The following is a 25,288-nucleotide window of genomic DNA, read 5'->3' on the forward strand; positions in this document are numbered from 1 at the left end:
TGCACCCTGCCCCATCCACTTTGCACAGGTCACCTCCACACCACCACAAATCCTGTCTGATTGCTTCTTCACCTGCCAGGCTCTGGGGTGATCAAGGACTGGGAGACAGGCAAGGCTTACTACACAATCACAGGCCAGTCCCCACCTCTCCCCTGGAGCAGTCCTTGGGCCATGTGTTTATGTGAAGGTCACCAGACTAGGAGTCACATCCCAAGTTCCCTAGTCCTGGCTTTTACACCTATTGTTAACTTATCCTTCCTAAAAGTCAAGAGGTGAGGATGTGTAAGCTTATTAAATATAGTGTTAAGAGATTAACCTTCCCTGATTTGCTTTACTTCTATAAGTTTGACCTTCTGTTTTGACCTAAAGGTGGTTTCTCTAGGTCTGTGATCTTAGAGTTGGAATAGGGTAGAGACCCTGGGGTGGGGCCATGATGAGCTACTGGACCCTTAACTTTTCCTCCCCTTTAGGCCTTTAGATGGTGGTTGTATGTCAGGGGGCTGCTCTTTCACAACTGCACATTTATGGGAATCTGGTACCACTTTGCCTCCTTCCTTCGATCCAGGGATTTTTCTACACCTACATCCCACCCTAAATTCACAGTGTTTGACCATCAGATAGTTACTACCCACAGTCACACCCCTATTCCATTCATCCAAAACTCCTTCTCTGGGGTTAACATAGAGTGGAAGGTAGGTGACCCATGAACATAGCCATTCATTTATATGGGACTGGACTCAACACAGCCCTCAGCAGCCTCCCTGATACTCCCCCCACCTACACACACAGAGCTGGAAATGCCATCCTTGTTGCTGCTCTAAAGTCTAGGAAAAACAGAGGTGGGGGAGGGTGATGCTGTACATTTTATTATGCCTAAGCTAAAAGGGGTTCATAGGGCATATCTCAATCCCAGCCTTCAGCAGAGAGAGAAGGAACTCTTAAGAGCAGATGTTGGATATTCCCTACCAAGAGATCCAGGGGCAAGATTTCTCCTGTTTCTGAACTCAGAGCCCATACTCTATTCCCCCCAAACTTCCATCCACTTGGCTCTGACACTTCCTGGAGCCTGAATTGCAATGTCCGGCCCTATCGTGTAAACCTATCCACTACAGTTGCATAAAGTTCAAAGTAGCATAGAAGAAGGAGAAAGACTGGTTGAACCAGGTCCTTGGGTGTGGGTTTCATAGGTTTTTCCCATCTCATTGTTAGAGTAATTTTGGTTTGTGTAATGACAGTATCATAAGGTGCAATGAAGGGACACGAGACAAGGAGCAAGCTTGTGATGCTACTGTCCACCTCCCTCCATGCCCCTCCCTTCTAGAAGACAAAGTGCACAGCACAGACAGCAGCCATTACACTATGTTTTTATTAGAAAAAAAAAATGTATATATATATATATATATATGTATTGGGGAACATTAAATATCTTGGATGTGCTAATGAGAAAATCATTTTCTCTACATGGACTGAATTTTTACTTGGAGATACGTTTTCCTACTAAAGGGAAGACTAAAGAAGGATTTTACTGTCGACCAGGCAAGACACCTCCCCAAAGATGACAATGCCTTGGACAGTGTTGATGGCGGGCTGGGGCACCTGGAATCTTTGGCCCATACTGGCAGGTACTAACTGGAAACAAACTCTTCTTGGGGGGCAAGGATGGGAGGCACCTTAGGCCCAGCTGCTCATCGTCGAACCTTACACTTTTCAAACTATGTTGGTGTCTGACTTCCCTTTCCCTGATAGAACAACTCTGGCCCTTGGAGGTGGCTTTATGACCACAGGCTGTAGAACCCATCATTCTCCCTTGCTCTGGGTAGGAGGTAAGCCTATGGTAGCAGAAGCACCCACATACTGGGACTTGGAATTCCAGTTTGTGTTCATTTAACTTTGTGGCATGAAGTCCATGGTGAATTGCTCTTTTTTCTTCTGGGATCTGTCCAACAGCTCTCATGCGTGCCTGACCCTCAGCAGTCTCACTCTTCAAGATTGATCTGCTTTTGACTGATCCGTGACTCTGGGCAGTGGCTGATATGGGCTTTTTTTTTTTTTGCAGAGCATCTCGACCATTGACTTTTTTCTTGGGGAAAATCCACTTTAAAAATAGCCTCATCCTTTTTCTGAAGAGGCTTTCTGTAGGGTTATGTTTCTTCTCTGGCATGAGCTGGAGACATCTGCTCCCAATAGAGTCTGTTATTCCCCTGACCTGGGCAGGGCGGCTCATACTTCCAGCTTGAGAGGTCCCTAATTCTTTAAACCTTTCTTCATGCTCTCCTGGTTTATGCCTCCTACAGTCCTCTCTTTTGTAAGTAGGGGCAATCATCTTGCTCTGGCTCTTCCATGAGTCTTGGAGTTTTGAAGTTTTGGGCTCCTGCTGCCCTAGGTGGCTCCTTTGGGCTTCCATAAGGCCACTTGGCTCCTGGGAAGCTAACCTGTCTCTGGTGGGGACTCTCTGGGGATGGCACTGAGGCACCTGAGAAGCCAAGTTGTCTGCAGCAAGGAACCTGTGTTTGGGAAAGTCCTGAAGCTGGTTGTCTGACTGTACCTTTACTTTGGAGTTAAACTCACTAGCAACCTCCATGTTAAGGCATGGCTCACCTGGATGTTGGAAAACAGACAGTCTAGGTAGTAGGAAACTTCTACTGGCCCCTGGCACCTCTAAACTCCTCATATGTACATTTGTGGTTTGGGATTTTGTCAACACTTTGGTTTCCAAGATAACACTAGACTGTGGTTGAAGAGCAGGAGACTCCTTGGCCTCCACAGCCTCCCTGGCCTCTTCACCTCTCAAAGATTGGGATCCGAAGTTCACCTCCATCACTGTTACCCTATGGCAGGGGTCTCGTGAGGCCTGACCACCACTCTCCTCTCTTGGCTCATTCCTGACCATTGCTGAACTTGGACCTGGCTCTAGGCTGTCCCTCTTGACCCCTTCCACACTCTCACTCTTCCAGGTTCTGCCCACAAGGCTGAGTGTGAGGGACTGAGAAGGTGGCCTGTCCTCCTGTCCAGTCAGAGAAGCCTTTGAGGGCCCATGGTAGTCAGCAGATGGAATCGCTCCCAGGGCACTCTGGATTTCCTTACACACAGCTGAGGGGGCAAGGAGAGGCCTCTTCACGGTAGGAACTGACTCTTCTGTTATCACCTTCTCTCCTGAATGAGCCTGAGGAGGTTTCTCCAGGAACTCAGCACACTTGACTTTTGAGTGGGACCCAGATACACAGGTGGCTGAAGGGGAAGTGGCAAACTGTAGAATGGTGGAGGGTTGGAACTTTTTCGACTTAAAGAGATTTATGGGCTTGAGGACCTTGAGGGGTCGGGTCCACCTGTGCTTTACCCAAAACCTTTTAATATGTGCTTCCAGTACCTCTCGAGTGTCTGGATCAGGGAAGGAAACCCTACAGGAGGTGTTCATGCAGGGTTCCCAACCCTTCAAGCAGTATCTTCCACAGGCTCCAGCAGGCACTGCTTTGCACGTCTCACCAGGAGGGTCTGGACATGAGAGCTGATGAAAGTTGCCCTTGCCAGGAAGCCTCCCCAGGCAGCTGTAGGAGAGCAGATGGGGCCAGGATGGCTGGACAGGACAGGCAGGGGTGGGCACCTGCAGCCCAAGAACCCTCCTCTGCCCCCACACTGACTTCATAATGCCCCTGCTCTCCTTCACCCTAGGGCTTTAGCCACGCCCTCCCATGGCTCCCCCCCTTCCAGGGCTGGGGTCACATTAGAGGCTCGGGGAGGAAGGACGACCCAGGAGAGAAGGGGAAAGATTCTTTACCTTTGCAGAAGTGAAACCAGGTCCTGAGTCCCCTCCAGTTCTTCCAGGCAATCTCTGAAAGCTGGAAATCAGGAGACTGGGTCATGGTGGTGAAGGCAGAGGCCTAAGAGCCTTTCAGGAGGCTGAGTGCAATGGCCCTTTAAGGGAAATCTTTGGAGGATTAGACTCTGGAGCCCAAGTATCAGTGTCCAAGGCCACATGTCCCTGACAGTGATGGTAAGTCTCACTTGAAAAGGGTTTGTCCTTTGCAAAGTGCTTCCACGTTCATTAGGCTCTGTTAATTAGGCTCAGGCTCTGTTTCCTGAGGAATAAGCTCTGCCACTGGCATTCTCAGAGACCGTGAAGCTGGGGCCTCAGGACTAGGAGAGATGGAAGCTAACTCTCGGGTCACGCAGGGCTGAATGGCAAAGGCTTACCTTTCAAAGATCCACTTTTCTTCCTACTCCTGCTCCTCCCCTTCAGCTTTACTTGATGCTGAGAGATAAGAAAAAGTGAGGGGCTAACACCCAACTCTCACTGTCCTCTATCTAGGCAAGCTGTGTTCATGAACAACATGACTTTCTACATTTAACTAAAACTCTGTGGGGTTTTTTCCCCTTTTACTTATTTTTAAAGTGGATAACAATCTTTTCAGTTTTTCTTCTTTGAGGAGTGCAAAGAAGGTTTTTTTTTTTTTTTTTTTTTTTTTTGGGCAGGGGAGTATTCGGGCCTCTCACTGTTGTGGTCTCTCCCATTGCGGAGCACAGGCTCCGGACACACAGGCCCAGCGGCCATGGCTCACAGGCCCAGCCACTCCATGGCACGTGGGATCATCGCGGACCGGGACACGAACCTGCGTCCCCTGCATTGGCAGGGGGACTCTCAACCACTGCACCACCAGGGAAGCCCAAGAAGGATTTTTTAAGTTTTAATCACCATAGATTTCTTCTGTCACTGTTCCTCTGATCAAGAAACACACACATTCTCAGACCTAAATGCCCACGTGAGCTTTGTCAGATAGGATTCTGCTTCCCAAGGCCAGACCTCTAGTCCAGCCTCTTCTCTCAGGCTCTCAGGGGCTCAGCCCCAACACAGAGGAAGGTCTCACTTGAGACACCCGCTGTGGGAAGGTGGCTGGTGAACCAGGGCTCAGGGGTCAGCCTTCCTGCAGAGATTGAACTCTTAGTAATCCAGTCCTTAACCATTAGTCACTGCATTTGGCACTTGCCCTGGAGCCCTCTACCATACCTGAACTCCTGGTCTAAGATCTTAGGCTAGAAATCCTCATGCCCACTCTAACCCCTCTCTGGCCTGGCTTTTCCCTAGAAGGATGATGTTCTATACTTTTCTGAGAGTTCCCATCTCAGGAGTCTCTCTACGTGGTTTAGAAAAGTGGAAATAAGAATAAGAAAAAAAGAGAGAATCTCTGCTGGGATTAAGCCAAAGGTTTCTTACCTTCCTGATGTTTCTATGTTTCCTAGGTGGTGCTAAGAATAGATTACTCTGGAAGCAGTGGAGTAACATTAGGAAGAGCCCCAGTCCACACAGGAACCCAAGGATGATATCAATCACCCAGGAAGTTGGGCTGGATCTCAGCCAGATAGCAAAAATGTCTTTCAAAGAAAAGAGATTCTCCATCTTCTGAACTGCATTGCTGCCCTCAGGCAACAGAGCACTGGGAGTTCACTTGATGGCAGAACCCCAGGCCTGCATCACAGAGCTGTGGCCTTGTCACAAAGGGCTCCTGAGTGTGGGGGAGGGGCAATACGAGAAATAGGCTGAATCACTGCCCCTCCTTCCCATCCAGACCCACAGACACCTGCACCATCCTGGGGCTTCCAGATCCCTCCTTCCAACTACTCTCATCCTGTCAGAGAGACCTTAGCCAATTTTCTCTTCATTCCATCTGGAACCTGGTTCCTTCATCCATTAGAGACCTTTACTTGAGGCCCACCAACTTGATAACTCTTGAACATCTTAAGCTGACCCTGGAAGACTGGCTGTTTCACAGACATTTTTACTCAGGATTTCCTTTGTCCTCAGCTCCAACTTTCCCGCATCATGTTTGTGTCTTGTGTAAACCCAGGGATAGAACTTGAATTTCTTTTACACTTATTTAGTTTTGTGAATTTTGAATAGTGTATGTTTTGCCTCATTTTCTATCAGAGGGAACTACACACAAAAATTAAAATAATTTATTTTTCAAAATTCATAAGTATGAAAGAATTATAAATAACTATGTAATAGGGAAGAACAAATCTGCCTCCACATGAGATCTTTTTTACTTTAATCTTTATGCTTTGTTGCCTGAGCTAACTCTGTCCATCCCTGTGATCCAGGCTGGCTCTGCACTTTTTGTAAAACAATGTTGCCTAGAGCCTGAAATATACAGGATAGACTATTTCTAAGGCTCTGACTTTTAAGAGCCCATTCATGGAGATAAAAAGTTGCAGAACAGAGAATAATAATTGTTTTCTTGGAGGTTTACAGGAACACATGACCTGACCAGGATCTGACCCATCTGGCCAGCCTCTAGAACAAAGGATCCAACACCAAGATATTTGCAACAATTAGTCATGCCCCTCCCTCACCTTGCCTTTAAAAAGGCTTTGCTGAAAGCCTTCAGGGAGTTTGGGGTTTTTCCTGGGCATGAGCCACATGTCTTCTTGCATGGCACTGTGTAAACCTTTCTCTGCTTCAAACTCTGATGTTTCAGTATTTAGCCTCACTGTGCATCAGGCACACAGACTTGCATCTGGTAACAGTTAAACCTTCAAATGATGTTTTTGTAAGTTTGTAGTGTTTATAACTCTGGAGTTAGTAAATCTTTAAACTGCACAAAAACTTTTGGGACACACTGCAAACACGCACACACACACGTACTCATTTTCCTTAGCCAATCTAGTACTTTCAAATCCAATAATCCATACTTTTCTACTTAAAAAAAAATCTTTCATATGTTGTCTCAACCCAACTTCTTAGTTTGCAATGATAAGACAGTCCCCACTCTCCAGATAAATTTTGAAATATGTGGTCTTAATCCATTAGGGCTGCTATAACAATATACCATAGACTGGGTAGATTACAAACAACAGACATTTATTACCACAGTTCTGGAGGCTGGGAAGCCCAAGATCAAGTCACCAGTATGGCCACCTCGTAGTGAGAGCTCTCTTCCTGGTTCACAGCTGGAGCCTTCTCTCTGTATCCTCATATGATGGGAGGAGGCTAGAGATATCTCTGGAGTCTCTTTTATAAGGCACTAATCCCATTCATGAAAGCTCATAAGCACTTTTGCACGGCCCCGCCTCCTATCTTTAAGAGGTAGGATTTCAACATGTAAATTTTGAGAGAACATTAACATTCAGACATGTGCACTCATTCTATACCCGGAAGCTAGGAATGGGTTAGGGTGAGCCAAGGTCCTGACCCTAAAGGGCTGTAGGGTGAAGAGTAGGACTAGGGGTCAACCCTTGGGGCTGAGCCAGGTCTTGAGCAGCCTCTTCAGATATTCCTAGTGTGTTATGGATGTATTCTCTTTTCTGAGTGTGCCTTGACTTTCCTGCCCCATCCTCCCAGGCCCCTGAAGCTTCAAGTCCAGCCTGAACCATATAGAAAGGGAGCTTTGAGTCTTACACAAAATCCCCTTATGACATCCCTTAGCAGTAACACAAGATTCACTGAAGGATTCACATGGTAAATATGTCTTAATGCCCCATGAGGGCTTTAAAATAATGTGTATTCTCTGCTTGTTGGTCATAATTTTATACAGTTTTAGTGGGAACGTGGGCATGTGAGGTTATTTGGCTATATTGCCATGAATGTGCACTTTCACAAACATATCTCCTACATCTACTATTTTTCCTACAGTCTTTTCCTCCCATATGATATTCTCACCTTAATTCAACCTTTTATCAAAATTTAGACTTAGGTCTGTCACCATGTGGACATGCTTTGTAACAAAATAGCTTCAACCGAGGAGGTCAGTGGAAGGCCTGGACCAGCTATCTTGGTTCCATGATAGTAAGCAAAGGATCGCAAACTACCAGGTTAAGCTTAAGCACAAAGCGAAGTTGATTTAAGCATAGGTACACTCTCAGAGAGGGAGAGAGAGAAGGAGAGAGAAAGAGCAGGCTGTTTCTGAGAACAGGCTATTTCAGCGAAGTGAAGCAAGCCCAAAGCAAAGTATATCGAAGCAAAGGTACACTCTCGGGATGGCGGGGGGGATGGGTGTACTGTTTCTGCAAATTGAAAGCAGAATTCCTATAAAGGCTTACGAGCACTTTTCTTTTTTTTAAAGAAGATGTTGGGGGTAGGAGTTTTTATTAATTAATTTATTTATTTTTGCTGTGTTGGGTCTTCATTTCTGTGCGAGGGCTTTCTCTAGTTGTGGCAAGCGGGGGCCACTCTTCATCACGGTGCGCGGGCCTCTCACTATCGCGGCCTCTTGTTGCGGAGCACAGGCTCCAGACGCGCAGGCTCAGTAGTCGTGGCTCACGGGCCTAGTTGCTCCGCGGCATGTGGGATCCTCCCAGACCAGGGCTCGAACCCGTGTCCCCTGCATTAGCAGGCAGATTCTCAACCACTGCGCCACCAGGGAAGCCCCTTACGAGCGCTTTTAAGGAGCATTTTGCAGAGAGGCGGGGGTGAGTGACAAGGATCATTATTTGACTGACAGTCCTGAGCTATGTAACAAGTTTTCTGCTGCGCATGCTCTCATCCTTGAATCCCCAAGAAATGCCTACTGGGTGGGGGGAGGGGCAAAACCACATGTAATTTATGGTAATTATGGTATAATGAGTTTGGATTTACTATAGGTTATACGCCTGTCCGGTCTGGGCATGCACAGCCTGGAGAAGTCCCCTTGTGTTACTGTGCCTCTCTTTATCAGGATAAGCTGCCCACCACCAGACCACAGTCTCTCCCGTTCTGGGTGGGGTCAAGGGAGAGTCCCCAGACGGCTGCGTGTGACTCAATTTCTTCTTCTTGTCTTTCTCACCACCGTCACCTCCTTGCTGCTAACGTCTGACTAACTACCTAACAGGTCTTCTTTGCATTCATATTTGCTCCCTAAATTTTCTCTATTACTTTATTTTCAATATGTTTTGTTTGATGGGGTTTTTTTTTGGAAATTTAAAAATCTTATGATAACATTTACCTTGATTTCTTTAATTATTGTTCTACTGTTATTGATTTCTGCCATCTTATTTTATGCTTTATTTTCTACATTTTCTTTATTGTTTCTTTTTTTCCCTTCTTTGGCATCTTCCATTTTACAGGTCAAGGGTACTTATGTTTGTTTGACATTTGGGAATTTTTAATATTGTAATGGTTTTATATCTTGAATTATGTTAATTTTCTCCTCAATTTCTTACCCGTGGATGAAAAATGTTCCCTGCCATATCAGTAGACAAAGGATGTTGCAGTCATCAAGTCAGATGTCAAAGCAGGAACCCTCAACTGTGCACCTTGAGGGGATTCGGGATGGAGAAAAACAGGGTACTGATCCTAGAGTTAAGGTGCACATCAAAGGAATGATTTCACGGAGCCCAGATTCTTTCATCTTCTCATACATAGAAAAGTGCTACAGTCCTTAACTTGAGATGTCTAGTTTTCTTTAATTAATAGTAACCTTTTGATGTTCTGACTACCTGGTTTTGGTTGACTCCTCCCTTAGGTCTTCTGAGCAGTTCCTCAGAGTGATCTGACAGGCTGTGTTCTGGGCTTAAGTCCTCAGAAAATCTGCCAAATAAAACATAATTCTCCTTTTGGGTTGTGCATAGTTTTCAGTCAGCAGTCTTGGCAACCAATGAAGGGGCCCAGAGCAGACTTTTCTTCTTTGCCTGAAGTCTATGAGGATCCAGAGTCCTGGCACCAGCAGAGGCTTCTTGGGCCTGTCCGCTTTCTCAGAGAGTCCAGACAAATTTGGGTGAGTATCTCCTGGTTCTTGGATCTCCAGTTTTGGTTGATGATCCTAAGTTTTATTCAGTGGTGTTCAACTCTTCTCTTGAGTAGTAGGTTATCCTTGAAACTTGGTTTCAAGAAGAAGTACTTGGGTCATCCTCAGTGAAAGACACTGGGAAGATTTTTACTCAGTTTAAACACTGAGAGCTTATCCTCAGTAGAAAAACACTGGGAAGACTTCTGCTCAAGTGGGTTAGCCTCACTTAAAAGACACTGGGAAGATCTTGCTCAGTGTAGACACTGTGGTTTATCCTCAGCTGAAAGACTGGGGAGACTTTGCTCAGGTGAAAGACACTGAGTAAAAGTTGGACTGGGTAATTAGGTGGAAGACTAACCTGTCTTCCTTGAATTGGCTACTTTAATAGAGTTTGTCAAAATAAAAGTGATCTTCACAAATTGAACTCAGAATGGGGAACTTAGCTTTCAATACAAAAGAAAAGGGAACAACAGATTTCCAGCCTCCAACGGATATCCTGGCCAGGTTTATGTCCATACAAAATTTACATTTACAAGTGCTTACTTACTTGGGACTTAAAGAAAATCTTGCCCTAAAAATGACTAAGATAGGACTCTTTTATTGCATATGCAGTTAAGTTAGAAAAAGCTGGCTCGATAAAAACATCTTTTCAGAATTCTGACTTCAAAAAAACAAAAGGCTTTCTAGGGGAAACTTGCATTTCTCTTCCTGTGTCTTTGAAATGTAAGTGTTCTGATATTCTTCTGTGTGTGTGTGTGTGTGTGTGTGTGTGTGTGTGTTTTGAGAACTTGGTCACTACCATCCAAAAGTACTTATATGGTGTACATTTGGCAGCCAGTCAAATAGACTGGGATTCTGAGCAGTCTTTTGTCTGACTGTACAACTCTCAGGGGCTTTTTGCCATCTTAACCTTCATTGTGTCAGCCTGTACAACAAAGACCATTACTTTCTTAAACTACTTTTGGGAGTAAACTTTCTGCATCTTATTTAGACAGCATCCTTTACACTCTTTTGTGGGGAAGCCTCTTGCGTCTTATTGGTTTGAGTCACTATTAAGGTATACCTCATTTATGGCCAGATGATGGATCCTTCAAATTGGAGAAACTTCTAAATTGGTAAATTTTTAGAGAGCTCTCATTATAAACAGCTGTTTCATTGGCTCCTATGGGGGGGCGGAAATGCTGGAAATTAGTCATATAATGGTTAACCTAAAAACTCCTTTAGTTTCAAACAAACCCAAAAAATTGGTTTGGGAAACCTTATTTGTGGTCTCTGCTTCCCCTAAATGGGTCTTACAGATGCTAATAAAAACATTAGAATAATTATTGTTAATTAGGTTAAGTAACAGGGAAAAAAACTGAAGGAAAAGCCTAAAAACTTTTTCCCAACAAGGTGGAAATTTTAAAGGGACTTCTCCTAAATGAATAAGAAATCTTTAGATGGTTATTTTAAAGTGGGATAAATAAAACAGACATTAATGAGGTAAATCAAAGATTGGATACAATACTACCTAAGATTGGATGGGCCAAAGGGATCTCCTACTTGTCATCAACATTAAAGGGCCAGACCCAAACAAGTCTGCCCTATTTACCCCAGTTTAAAGTACGTATATTTTATTACATGTCAATTTTATACACGTAAAATTACACTGAGATACCTGACCAACAATTACTTGGGGCAAAAGTTAGACCAATTAATCAAGTTAAAAGATTGACAAAAGTGCCTGAGTCCCTTGGTTCAACCACTCTCTGGGGACCCCAGAGTCTTTATAAAAATTGGTATGTTTAAATGGGCATTGTGTAAGATAATTACCTCTCTTTTGCCTAATTATATTGTGTGGGATAGACATGTTTCACTGGGGAATTCTTCCCCTGCCTGATATTATAAGACGGCATATGAAGGAAATATTAATTAAACATACTAAAGGAAACCAGTGGGATTACCTGAGCCTATACAATATAAAGTAAGAACTGACAGCTAATATTTAAGGGATAATAAAAATAAATAATGGAGACTTTACTCTGGGTCTAACCTGTGCACTCAGAAAGAGGGTCTTTGTTGAATGCCTTATGCAAGTTTAGAAGGTATGATCAATTAAACCATAAAGTTCTAGACTATAGAATTCTGAAATTTCAGTCTAGTTGGAAATCTTCTCACTGATACAGAAAAGCAAGTTAAAGAAAACGTAGTTGGGCAAATCAATCTTTTAATATTATTTAGGTGACAGGCCAGTTCTTTGGGGAATTAAAAGCAACTGTCTTTGTCTCGCAAATCGGTACAAATCAGAAATGTAAATACAGACCACAATGACCTGAGACTGAGCCTAATTAGCTAAATTAGGTAGAACCTGAAACCAAGGTTAACAAAGGGGAAAAAGTGGCCTTTTAAAACTCAAACTGCTGATTAGTCAGTCAAGAAGACGGAGGAGTAGGAAGATGTGGAGTTCATATCTCCCCACAAATGCATCAAGAATACATCTACAAATGGAACAATTCTCCCAGAGCACCTGATAAACACTAGCAGAGGACCTCAGGCACCTAAAAGGACAAGAAAGATCCCCACGTAAGCAGGTAGGACGAAAGAAAGAAGAAGGGAAAAGGAAGAGCAGATGAAGTGGGACGTGACCTGTGACCCTGGGTGGGGGAGCGGAGCTGAAGGTGAGAAGAGGTTCCCCGCATCTGGGGAAGCAGCAGGGAGAGAAGCTGGGGCAGAAGGAGAAATTTGGTGGCTCAGAGAACAGTGCAGCAACCAGTCTGTGGCAGGCAGGAGAGAGTGAGGCCTACACAAGTGGTCTGGCCACAGCTCTGCATGCCCCGGCCACTGGGGACCACTGGTGCACACGGGGGCTGAGTGTTGGAATGTGGGGTTTGAAGAGCAGACCCAGGAAGGGGAATGATGTTGGCTGTGAGGAGACAGCTCAAGGGGATAGGAGTGAGGAGCTCCACAACAAGGAATGCTCCTGGAGGAAGCCCAGACCAGCAGAGAAGCAAAGTGCCACTGCTGCGTGATGCACAAAGGGCGGGGCCCCCATTGCAGCCTCTCTCCTCACGCACTGGCCCCTGCCTCCACAGGCACTAGGAAGGGCTCCTGCCAGAGTGGCTCACGGGCCCCCAGCCATCATCACCTCAGCACTCTCCTGCTTGGGTGGCCCATTTGCCCAGCTTGCCACCTTGACTCCCTCCTGCCTGACAGGCTCGTACATCCCATAGCCACCCAGCACCCTCTCACCTGGGCAGCCTGCCTGCCCTGATTGCCGCTTCTACATCCTCCTGCCTGACAAGCTCGTGTGCTCCAGCAGCCTTGGGAGCAGACGCCAGTGGGTGGCCCACATGCAGAGATGGGGCTGAAGCCACAGCTGAGTTCCAGGGAACATGCAACTAAGGAAGAAGAGCTGAAATCTCTCCTCATGGCTGTGCAAATCATGGCATTACACTTCCTCTGATGGCTTCCTAAATTCAGCACCTGGGAACATCCCAATGGACAAGTGCTCCTGCAGCTGAGACAGGTCTGGCTTTAGCAGCTGTGGGTTTTGTGGGCACATACATGCTGGGGTTTGGCCAGGCCAGAGTCTGAGCTGCCTCCGTATCTCACATAGTGGGTCCAGGTACATAATTACTGCAGTCCTGGGACCTGACCTCAGTGGATCTGGGCCAGTGGCCTGGTGAAAATGATGCCTGAGTCACCAGGGCCAGTTGCCGCCATAACCACGGTTAAGGTGGGACTGAGAGCAGTACCAACAGCAGTGTACTTTGTAAGCCTACACAATGGGCGGAAAGGAGACAAAACAGAGCATACCCACAGGTGAACACCTCCAGAGGAGGAATACTCAATGGCTTCTATCCCAGTGGGGGTGCTCCAGTCCTCCCGACCTCACACCGCAGATCAGAAACACAGCTAAGAAACAGACCTGAGGGCCTCTGCTCCAACGACTAGGGATCAGAACCCAACCCTGACAAGGCAGTGACAGCCACAGAGGAAAGGGAAACTTCTGCTGAATAAAAATCAAAATTAAGAAAATCAACAGGAAAGATCAAACTTGGAAAATGTTTGCAATATCAATATCTGGCAAAGAACTCATATACAGATTAAAGAATTTTTACACTTCAAAAATAAAAAGACAATCCAATGGGAGAAAATGGCAAAAATATATTTATGGATATGTTTTATATATATAAATGTAAAGTATATGTATCCATGAATATATGCCTATTGGCTATTTGCATGTCTTCCTTTTATTTTTAAGTGCCTAATTACATTTTATATATATATACACACACTATTACATATAAAATAGGTAACTAATAAGAACCTACTGTATAGCACAGGGAACTCTATTCAGTACTCTGTAATGACCTATATGGGAATAGAAACTAAAAAAGAGTGGATATATGTATAACAGACTCACTTTGCTGTACAGCAGAAACTAACACAACATTGTAAATCAACTATACTCCAAAAAATTAATTAAAATATTTACATATATTGTATACAACATATATATTAACTATATATTATTTATATATATTAGAGATTGCTCCATCAAAGACGTACAAATTATAATTATGATGAGATACCACTACGTACCACTATAATGTCTAAAATTTAAAAAACTGTTAATATCAAGTTTTGGTGTGGACCTAGAGAAACATGAATACATTGTTAATGGGCTTGTAGCATGAAAGCTTTAAAGTTAAATATACATTTACATATGACCAAGCAATTACCTAATAGTTCATACTTATCCAAGAGATATGAAGTCTTAGGTCACACAAATTTGTTCACAAAAATGTGTAACACCATTATTCATAATAGGTAAAACTGGATATGACCACAATATCCAAGATTTTTTTTTAAACATCTTTATTGGAGTATAATTGCTTTACAGTGGTGTGTTAGTTTCTGCTTTATAACAAAGTGAATCAGTTATACATATACATGTGTTCCCATATCTCATCCCTCTTGCGTCTCCCTCCCTCCCACCCTCCCTATCCCGCCCCTCTAGGTGGTCACAAAGCACCGAGCTGATTTTCCTGTGCTATGCGGCTGCTTCCCACTAGCTATCTATTTAACGTTTGCTAGTGTATATATGTCCATGTCACTCTCTCACTTTGTCACAGCTTACCCTTCCCCCTCCCCATATCCTCAAGTCCATTCTCTAGTAGGTCTGTGTCTTTATTCCCATCTTACCTCTAGGTTCTTCATGACCTTTTTTTTTTTTTCTTAGATTCCATATATATGTGTTAGCATACGGTATTTGTTTTTCTCTTTCTGACTTACTTCACTCTGTATGACAGACTCTAGGTCCATCCACCTCACTACAAATACATCAATTTTGTTTCTTTTTATGGCTGAGTAATATTCCATTGTATATATGTGCCACATCTTCTTTATCCATTCATCCGATGATGGACACTTACGTTGCTTCCATGTCCTGGCCATTGTAAATAGAGCTGCAGTGAACATTTTGGTACATGACTCTTTTTGAATTATGGTTTTCTCAGGGTATAGGCCCAGTACTGGGATTGCGGGGTCGTATGGTAGTTCTATTTTTAGTTTTTCAAGGAACCTCCATACAGTTCTCCATGGTGGCTGTATCAATTTACATCCCCACCAACAGTGCAATAGGGTTCCCTTTTCTCCACACCCTCTCCAGCATTTATATGGTACTGGCACAAAAACAGAAATATAGATCAATGGAACAGGACAGAAAGCCCAGAGATAACCCCACACACATATGGTCACCTTATCTTTGATAAAGGAGGCAAGAATATACAGTGGAGAAAAGACAGCCTCTTCAATAAGTGGTGCTGGGAAAACTGGACAGGTACATGTAAAAGTATGAAATTAGAACACTCCCTGACACCATACACAAAAATAAACTCAAAATGGATTAAAGTCCTAAATGTAAAGCCAGACACTATCAAACTCCTAGAGGAAAACATATGCAGAACACTCTATGACATAAATCACAGCAAGATCCTTTTGGACCCACCTCCTAGAGAAATAAAAACAAAAATAAACAAATGCGACCTAATGAAACTTAAAAGCTTTTGCACAGCAAAGGAAACCATAAACAAGACGAAAAGACAACCCTCAGAATGGGAGAAAATATTTGCAAATGAAGCAACTGACAAAGGATTTATCTCCCAAATTTAGAAGCAGCTCATGCAGCTCAATATCAAAGAAACAAACAACCCAAGCTAAAAATGGGCAAAAGACCTAAATGGACATTTCTCCAAAGAAGATATACAGATTGCCAGCAAACACATGAAAGGATGCTCAACATCACTAATCATTAGAGAAATGCAAATCAAAACTACATTGAGGTATCACCTCACACTGGTCAGAATGGCCATCATCAGAAAATCTCCAACAAGATTTATATGGGTGAACCAGTTGTGGTCTATCCATACAATGTCATATCATACAGCAGTAGAAGGATAGAATTATGAGGAATGCAACAAGGATGAATCTCAGAAACACTATGCTGAGAAAAAAGCTAGACACACAAGAGTATGTACTTTATGTTTCTGTTTATATGACTTTCTAGAAAAGGAAAAATGAATCTATGGCGACAGAAAACATATCAGCAGTTGCCTGTATCAAATATGGAGTAGAGAGTGACTGCAAAGAGGAAAGGGAAAACTGCAAAGGGGGGTAATAGGAAAATTGTCTACCTTGATGGAAACAGAGTTACAAAATATTTACATTTGTCAAAATTCATTAAAGTGGACATTCAAGTTAGTATATTTTTTATATTATACCACAATATATTTCTTTTAATAAAATCATTATGAAGAGTAGGTAAGTGGGCAAAGGACCTGAACGCCAGCTTTAGCTATGTTAGAGCTGTCAAATCAAAAAAAGATCAAGTTGCCCCTAATTTAAAAACCAAGAAAATGCATAGAAGTTGAGGAAGAGAGATTTTAACTTATTTTAAGAGTGAGTTTTCTAACAATTCGAGCTTCCTAAAAATGAAACAAACTGATTTTGAGTTGGCAATTTCTTTCTCAGTGAGGACATTCAAGTACAAGATGACGATCATTTTTCAGGTATGTTGTAGAAGTGCCTTAGAGATTGAAATTTGCATTAACCAATATTTAAGATGATTCAATAACATCAGAAAATATGCTATATTTTTATATGCTCTTTTATGGTAGAGTTCTGTCTATAATGTTTTCTAAAATATCCTTTGAATTAATATTTCAATAGTAGTCTCCAGTGCTGCAAATGTAGGCCAGAAAGTTAGATCTGTGCACAGTCTATTTTTTAAGAAGCTTGTAATCTGGAAGAGAAGATAGACAAAAATGTTGTAGCAAAATGCAGTAAGTTTCATAATAGAGATATCCTCATGCTCTTATATGACATGGAAGCAGTGTCACATTCTTAATATGTCATCTTTTTCTGAAATACTTCAGTATTAATTTCTAACAATGATAATAATTAATTAAGGCATGAATTATTTACGGAGAGATACTAGTTATTCCTAAAATATTTGGAGATTGTTTTATCATGAAGGTATTTCTTAGAATACCTCCAGTAAAGTTCCAAAACGTGTCTTTCAAAGCCTAAATGTGTTTGTACGATCCTGAAAACCTCAAGGAAAAATGTGAATGTTGCCGATTATCCACCATTTAAAGTTTTCTAGGCTTTGGCATTTTTCTGTAAGTATAAATAATTGACTATGAACTATGCAGAGAGTTGTTTTACCTGAATTTCTTTGAGATCCATCAGATGTGGCCATTAAAATGAGCCAATCTCCTCCATTACAACTACTCACTGTGCAGGCTTCTAGTCAAGCATTGGTGGAGATAGCGCAGCTCAATTTAAATGTAAAATTCAAGGTAATGTAACTAAACAAGTTAGTCCTATCCTTTTCCCCTTACTTTCCCTTAGAGAGTTTCTGAAGTTAGGGATTTGTAAAATGAAAGTATTAAACCAAATTTAATAGCAAAATGTCATTGATATCATGAGTGAAACCAAGCCCAGTTTCCATTTACCCCAAAGTATAAATTGCCTATCTGAGAAGCAGTTCAAATTTAAGTCATGTCAGATTGGTGGTCTTTCTGAGTTTCAGTTTGGAACTCTTATTTGAAGTCATTGTTTCATTCAAGAGCATCTCAATATCAATAGCAGGTTTTCTACTTCAGCAAAAGCCTTGATGTACATCAGTGCCATTGGGTCCAGAGGATAGCCTCTTTGTACGTTTTTTTCTCCCAGTCTCACTGCAATGTTAAAGTCACTGATATCACAGAGCACATTTCTAATCCTAACTGTATGCCCTAATTTGGGCAGAAATCCACTCCTCCACTTTTATGCAATGTATTAACAACCAGAAATTTAATTGTATTTGTTGAGACTGTAATATCAACGTGAAGCATTCCTTTTTTGAAGCTCAAATTCTTAACACTTGCTTTCCCCTTTGCAAGAAATACTTACTCCTTTACTCCCTTGTCCCCTTAGGCTACCTACGTCATAGTTCAGTTAAGAAGACATTTCACAAGGGATGCCTTTCCTCATCCTTCCAGGTGAGAAAGGCTCCCTGTTCCATGGCTCACAGTACCCTGTCTATATTTACTACAATTAGTAATTCTTCTTTAGACTGCAGGCTCTAAGAAATATGGACAATGCTTGCTTTTCCACACCTTGTATTACCAGCACCTAATGCAGTGCCTGGGACCTAGTAGAAGTTCTATAAATATGTAATGATTGCTGAATGAATGAATGAATGAATGTGTTAGTAACAAGATAAATGCATAAATCGTATTTGTAAAGCACAATACAAAGTAATTTCATTAATATTCACCCACTTATTTGTACCTTTATACCCTTCTCTTCATTTATATATCTTAGAATTACTTTTATCAGCAGGGATACAGGATTTAATGATGAAATTTTGAGGAAATGTATTAGAAATATTTGTGAGTGAGTAAGCACTATGCCATGGTGAGAGAGAGAAAAAAAATAAAAGCTATTGCTATATTCTTGACTCAAGTCATACTCAATATTATTTGTTACATATTATATTACACACACAAATGCATTCTCACTGGCATGGTATCACCTACATTATAATTTCCATTTCCTTCCCAATCCCTCTAAAGCCCATACCTGACCCTTAGACTTATTAAATTGCATTGTTTTAAACCACTTCTCCAATTTGTCAAGGTCATATTACGGTCATGTTGAATTTTGATCTTGACAAAGTATTAATCAGTCTTATCAACTAAAGAGAACTGTAAATGACTAAATCCACATGCTTTTCTATCATCCTAGACTTGATGAAAATATTAAATAGCCTCTGGCCCAGGATTGACCTCTACATATAAAACTTCTGTCCACTTTGGTTGAGGAGGAACTATAAATGAGTTTCATTGTTCTACCTACTTTGTTTCCAATAAATAGGTCTCTGGTGCTGATCTATTTTTATAAATTTGTGAATGAATTCCATTTGTAATATTTTTATAATATTAATATTTAATGTCTGATTTCAAGTCGTGGATGAAAAAATGCTAACATCAATGAAAACTACCACTTGCCCAAATAGATTAATAATAGTCAGAACAGGTAAAGTAGATTTAAAACCTACTGTCATGTTTATTTACTTTCCTGAATTGTTCCCACTGTGCCACTTCCTTACTTTCTGAATATGACAGGTTCATGCATGACGTCCTCCTCTAGATGCTGTGCCATTAAGAAATCTCACTGATTATAATAGGTGATCATCTATGATGGATAATAAATATGCTTGTGCATTTTCAATCACAAATCCATGTCTTGCACACTGAAATGATTTTACTTGTTGCTTGATCACGGGGACTTCTTCCTCTGAATAAATAAGACTTGACTTTGCCTCTTTATGCAGTCATCTGTTCACAGTTCTGCCTCTCTCCAGTAGACTGTGTCTCCTTAAAGGCAAATGAATATTCATTCATCTTTGATCCCCTTTGCTTAGCATGCATAGTAATTGTTCAACAAATATTTGTTTAATAAGTTAAACACCAATATGCCGTGAAGTAGGAAAATCTGGAGATGTGAGTGGTCAAGATGGGGGCTGTGATTAAAGGACCCCTCTGAATTCTAAGAACAACATACTTAGGAGGGAATGCATGAATAATCAACGGGGCTGACTACTTGACAACTAGTATGTATTCAACTTTCAAATTCTATATTATAAGCATCCCTGAGTGTAATTTGAAATGGATAGACAGGAATTTTTATTTTATTTTTTCTAATGAGGAAGCAGTGTAGGTCTCTATTCTCATGGCCTCTGTTGCTTCCTATGAATATTTCTCCAATATCTTGACATAATCATTTTCAGGAAGCCAAGAGAGTCCAAAAGAAAATGACAAACAACAGAAATTGCTTTCATTTTCTAGTGTTTGGAAAAACATAAAAATAGGTTTAAGTTTTTCAAACATACTTAGATTTCATGAGATTTTACTTGGTTTATAATCAATATGATAAGATGCATATATATGTGTATAGAATCATCATTCATTTTAAATTGGAAATAATGTGTATCCCCATGGCTGATCTGCAAACTGTCCATAATAAGAACCAAGCTTATGTCCTCCTAAGTCTTTTGTAGCCCCATTTTAACACATTTTCTGAAAGTTATTTCACTTCAACCACTCTAGATACTTTCTAAAACAACAATAGATGACTTTTTAAAATTTTCCTTTCAAAATGAAAATATTAAAATATGCTCTACAAATTGGTGCAATAATGGAAGCTACAACTTACCATGTAAGTTTGTTTGTAATTGAGCAAAATATGTTCCAATAATTTTTGCATTGTATTTGCCTTTCTCTCTGTAATTACTAACCCTTTTTCTTTCACTATGGAATGTGAATTTTGATTTCTCATCTTCAAATTTGCCTTTAAATACATTTCTACCCTTATTTTTCTTCCATCTGGAAGCTAAGTTTTCAAGAGAAAATTTGTTGCCACAAATATTGAATGTCTTCATATTAGGAATAATTCTAATGCAACTACTTTGTACTTGGAAATGTGCCACTGTGTTTAGGAAGGCTAAACACATACTTTTGGGTAAGTTCAAAAAAGATTACTCCAATGATTCAACCAAGTATATTTCAAGCATATTGATAAGAAATTTCAAACTAATTGTGTGTGATAGCCATCAATTAAAGACGTAAAATGAATGCCTGCTATTTTAAAACATAGTTAAGCCAAGGAAAAGCTGTGCATAACTAGCATGTTCTGTAAAGATAATTGGCTCACTAACTAAATTCTACCAGCCCATTCACATTTCTAGATTTTAATTGAAGAATGGATGGAAATAGTAAGGTGAGCTCATTGCCCAATACACATAAGCATGGGACAATTTTAATTTCTGCAGAGATGCCCATATTGTGTGAAATCTTCTTAATATTGTGATGGAATACAGTGAATCATGCTGTGAAAGAAGCACACATTTGTTGTACGTGTGTTCACACACACACACACAAACACACAGATACACACACATTTCTTTTCTCTCCTCTCTATTCTCATTTCAGTCCCATTTTTCCTCTTCTTAGATAACTGGTATCATGAATTGAATATAAATACTTTGAATCCATGCTTGAACTTTTTACTATATGCAAATGAATCCATGAAAAACACATGATTGCTTTGAGTTTTAAAAATTTGTAGACATGTCATCATGCCAAATATGTAATCTTAAAAATCATTTATCATGTATATAATTAATTATTTCGAGTGAAGTATTGCATTGCATCTTAAAAATAGTTTATATATGTCTTTTGTAAGCAGCATAAACTGGAATTTTTAAATTTATTTTTATTGTCTCTGTGATCAAATGTATTGTGATTATTGATCTATTTCTCCTTTATTTTTCCATGTTTCATCCCTCCCGGTACTAACTTCGTTTAAACACATTTTTCATTCTCTTTTTATGGTCTACCTTTTTATGAATCATATATGAAGTCTTCATTTTTAGTGTTTTCTGAAAAATTTGACATATATTTCTAACTTGAAAAAGTCTAAAACTAATTATCTCATCTTCCTCCTAAGCGGTTCATGGACCCCTCAAATTTTAAATCTGATCTCCAGTATTTCAGTATATTATCTAGTGTTTTAGTTTTACTTTGTACATACCCCCATTGGCTATTATTTTTTACACTCAACCGTTATTCAGATTCATTCCAACATTACAAATTTCTTTGCTGGTCACTGTTCAGTGCACCTTCCTACTTCTTTTTATTATGCTTATTTTCTTTCTTACTGAAGAACATTCTTTGTACAATGGTCTCCAATCTTGCCTAAAACACATGAGAATTATGTGAGAACTTTTTAAAGCTCCCATTATTGAAACACCGCCTAGATCACTGGTTAAAAAAAAAAAATCTCCAAGTATTGGCTTCAGGCATCAGAATATTTTTTAATGCCTTCAGACAATTCCAATAGCTGCTGCTACTGCTTTAGTCATTTTGTTGTTGTTGTTACAGTTTGTGGGTGGTAATTCCTCTTTGTCTATGAATGAAAATTTCTTTACTTCTTGTTCTTGAGTAGTTTTTTAAAATGAGGTGTAGAATTTTAATTTGGACAGCTATATGTGCTCAGTACTTTGAAGATATTATTCTATTGTTTTCCAGCATCTACCTGTTTTCTGATAAGACAACAGCATCTACCTGTTTTCTGATAAGACAACAGATATTTAAAGCCAGCCCTCAAAAACAAGGCTTATTATTTCCAGGGCCCCCTTGAATTTCTTGGTTTCAACTCCTCCTCACTATTCTAATGTTGAATTTGTTTTTTCTCCTTAAATCCTGAGACTGGGGATCCCCCCCCCCATTTTTTGTAAGCTTGTTCATTTTCTTTTTATGTGTTGCTACAAGTAAAAGCAACATATAAAAGAAAACACAAGTATAACAAACTGTGTGTTCAGATTGCAAGAAAGGATTCTCAATATCAGTTCAGCCTATCCTATTGACTGAAAGCATTTACCTTGTTTCTTTTACAACTAACTTGAATATTATGAGTCTTACATCTAATATACAGTACTCTTCACCCTTCTTGGAACGTCTATGCTCAATAAGGACATTAGTTGATTTGTCACTAATATTGCTTTCCCTACATGTGAGTGCATTCAGAGTTCTATCCTGTCCCATATACATAGCATAATCTTATATTTTGTATCTAACTGGCATCAGTTTTCCTTTTTTTTTTCGATTTACTTTTAAGGTTTACTTTTAGCAGGACTGTACTGAAACACTCTTACACCTTAATAGATCTAATTGTCTGGACTTAAAATAATAGATTTCTCTATCACAGGGGCATTTGTCTGTACAGATACTGATTTCTGTTCTCTGCACATGTTTTCATGTTATATGCCCAGTGTAATATGAAGCGAGTTAATTTATTGTGTTGCATATAGTAAAGAATCCAGCAGAATAATGTTATTTAGGGTTTTTTTTCATTATTTCTATGAATAACAACAACATCAACAATAATAGTAATAGAAAAGATAATTTCTACCTATAGCAAGTCTCAGTTTTTTCTTAAATGCAGTAGAAGGCCCTTCACACTCTATTTGTCAGCTTGGCTTCAGGTTTTCATATTGTTGGCTAGAAGACAGATAAAGGGGATTATGGACAGAACTGAGCCTGGTTTCTGCTAATCTCCAACTTGAATTCTTTCAAGGGTTGCAAAATATGATTCAAGTATTTCACAGGCCTTTATAACCTTTGTCATCTGTCTGGTATATGTGCCATCATGGGTGGATTTGGAACTGACATTTTGTATCTCTGATCTCAACTGTATAAATATTTGTTTAGACTGACTATCAACATAGAACACAGACATTCTCTTCTGATGTATGGATGATAGAATAGTCCTTAACTGGGCCCCTAAGGATGGGGCAGGCACAAACTAACAGAGGGCAATGAGGCAAATTTTCAATGAACTCAGATTTTATATTTTCCTTTAGGTAAAAGAGTGGTTGCTTCTATACCAAAAAACTATTTCTTATAATTTGGGTTACATTAAAAATATCTCAGATATACAACCATTTATCTGAATCTATAATAGTGACTTGGTTTTCTCAAATACATTATATATGGAGTCCTTTAGACTGGAATTAAATTAATCATGGTTGTCATTTTTTTTTTCTATAGACTTCCCAGCTATTTTCCCCTAGGAAAACTCTCTTAAATAATCAAGAGAAATATTTTAGGCAACATTATGTAAATCATCACCCTTATTAGATGAATTAATATTCTTGAAGTTATAGCTCATTTCATGGAAATCAGATTAACCTGATGTTATGGGCATTGTCATTTATCAGTAAGTTATTTGTTAATATGCTCAGTATGTGACATAAAATATGTAACTTTAATAAGAGAATGGATCACCTCAAATAATTTAGCAAATCTTGTAAATGATAAGGATTAAAATTGTGGATGTATAAAGGACACAGAAGCTTGGAGAACTTTAAAACCATCTATTTCTCTCCTGTTTCCCTCACACAAGGAAATGAAGGCTGACACTTTAGCATGGTTTGGAAATCCTTCTAAAAATTATCTGACTTTCTCTTAGAATTAACAAGTAATTTAAAGTTTTAAGAACTGCAGAACTGATCACATGAATTACCATAATTTAGTCAAGAATTTTTTTGAATATCCACCTTTTGACAAACATTGTACATATATATATACCAGGTTGTAGAGATGAATAAAATCATCCTTAGTCTCAAATAACTGAAAGAAAAATCCCCCAGTATTAGTGAATACTGAGGAATTAAGGATGATGCTATGAGAAAATTTTTATAATGTGAAATTTATTAAGTTAAATAAAATATTGTGCTTTTGAGATTAGAATGACTTGGTTTTGTTCTAATGATACTGATGATAGACAGTGGTTGTATTTTGCAGAAGTTTTATGGGAGCAAAATAAAAACTTGATAATGTGATATAAATTTGGTCCCCCAAGGCGATTTTTATTGTTATTTCTATTGGTGTTGTTAATGAGAGAAATTTCTGTGAGCTATTAGAAAAAAAATGTGGATATCAATATCTAATCAAAAAGAAGGACAAAATAATGGATAATTAGAGAATATATATAACCAGTAAGTTAAAAATATACTCACATGCTAAGGAAGCACAGTGGTGGAAGTTTTGCTCATCATAAAGCTTTAACAGTGAGTAGAAGGTATCTTGGTGTCTTGGGTGTGGGAAGATATGCTAACAACCAGTGATAGATCCGTTGTAAAATTTGGAACTGTTCCTTTGGTATTAAATTTCACTTAAGACCTGTGCTTCTGGACAGGATGGAGTAACAGGAACTGGATTTACTCTCCTGGCTTAAACTGCTAAAAGTAAAAAAATATATATATATTAAACAATACTTTTAGACATTGAACAACAAACAGCACAAGACAACGGTTGTATAAAGCTGTTAATTATAATGATAACCCATAAAAACCAGTGGCATAATGTTTTGTGTAATACAGTTAAATGTTGGTGTTTGAACAAGTCCCTGGTCACCTGTGAAAAATAAAGGTGGATTCTCTTTTCATATTTATTAACAAAATGAATTTCATAGGGATGCAGTATTTAAATATGTTAACA

The 25,288-nt window shown here is 40.0% G+C and overlaps 1 protein-coding gene and 1 long non-coding RNA gene across 7 annotated transcripts in view; both read right to left on the reverse strand.

Annotated features, from left to right (window-relative positions):
• The window catches only part of LOC308610052, a 1,140,458-nt gene that overhangs the window by 954,687 nt on the left and 160,483 nt on the right, over positions 1-25,288 (reverse strand). The window contains exons 4-5 of one of the 6 annotated variants that reach the window (XR_014014399.1): positions 24,808-25,029; positions 17,288-19,603 (exon numbers count right to left, since the gene is read on the reverse strand). The exons of the other annotated variants lie outside the window; for them this stretch is intronic. This is a non-coding gene — a long non-coding RNA (uncharacterized lncRNA). Of the gene's footprint in view, positions 1-17,287; positions 19,604-24,807; positions 25,030-25,288 lie in introns of those variants that run through there. 6 annotated transcript variants of the gene reach the window in all.
• LOC308610038 (spermatogenesis-associated protein 31A6-like) lies at positions 556-13,397 on the reverse strand (the record flags this gene model as incomplete). The annotated part of the gene is made up of 4 exons (XM_081259321.1): positions 556-3,545; positions 3,776-3,836; positions 4,192-4,249; positions 13,392-13,397. The coding sequence occupies 4 exons, from the start codon at positions 13,395-13,397 to the stop codon at positions 1,523-1,525; spliced, it is 2,148 nt and encodes a 715-aa protein (XP_081115447.1). The 3' UTR covers positions 556-1,522.

Source organism: Mesoplodon bidens, assembly GCF_964165515.1.
Source record: "Mesoplodon bidens genome assembly, contig: HAP1_SCAFFOLD_81, whole genome shotgun sequence".
In the NCBI taxonomy this organism is placed as follows: Eukaryota; Metazoa; Chordata; class Mammalia; order Artiodactyla; family Ziphiidae; genus Mesoplodon; species Mesoplodon bidens.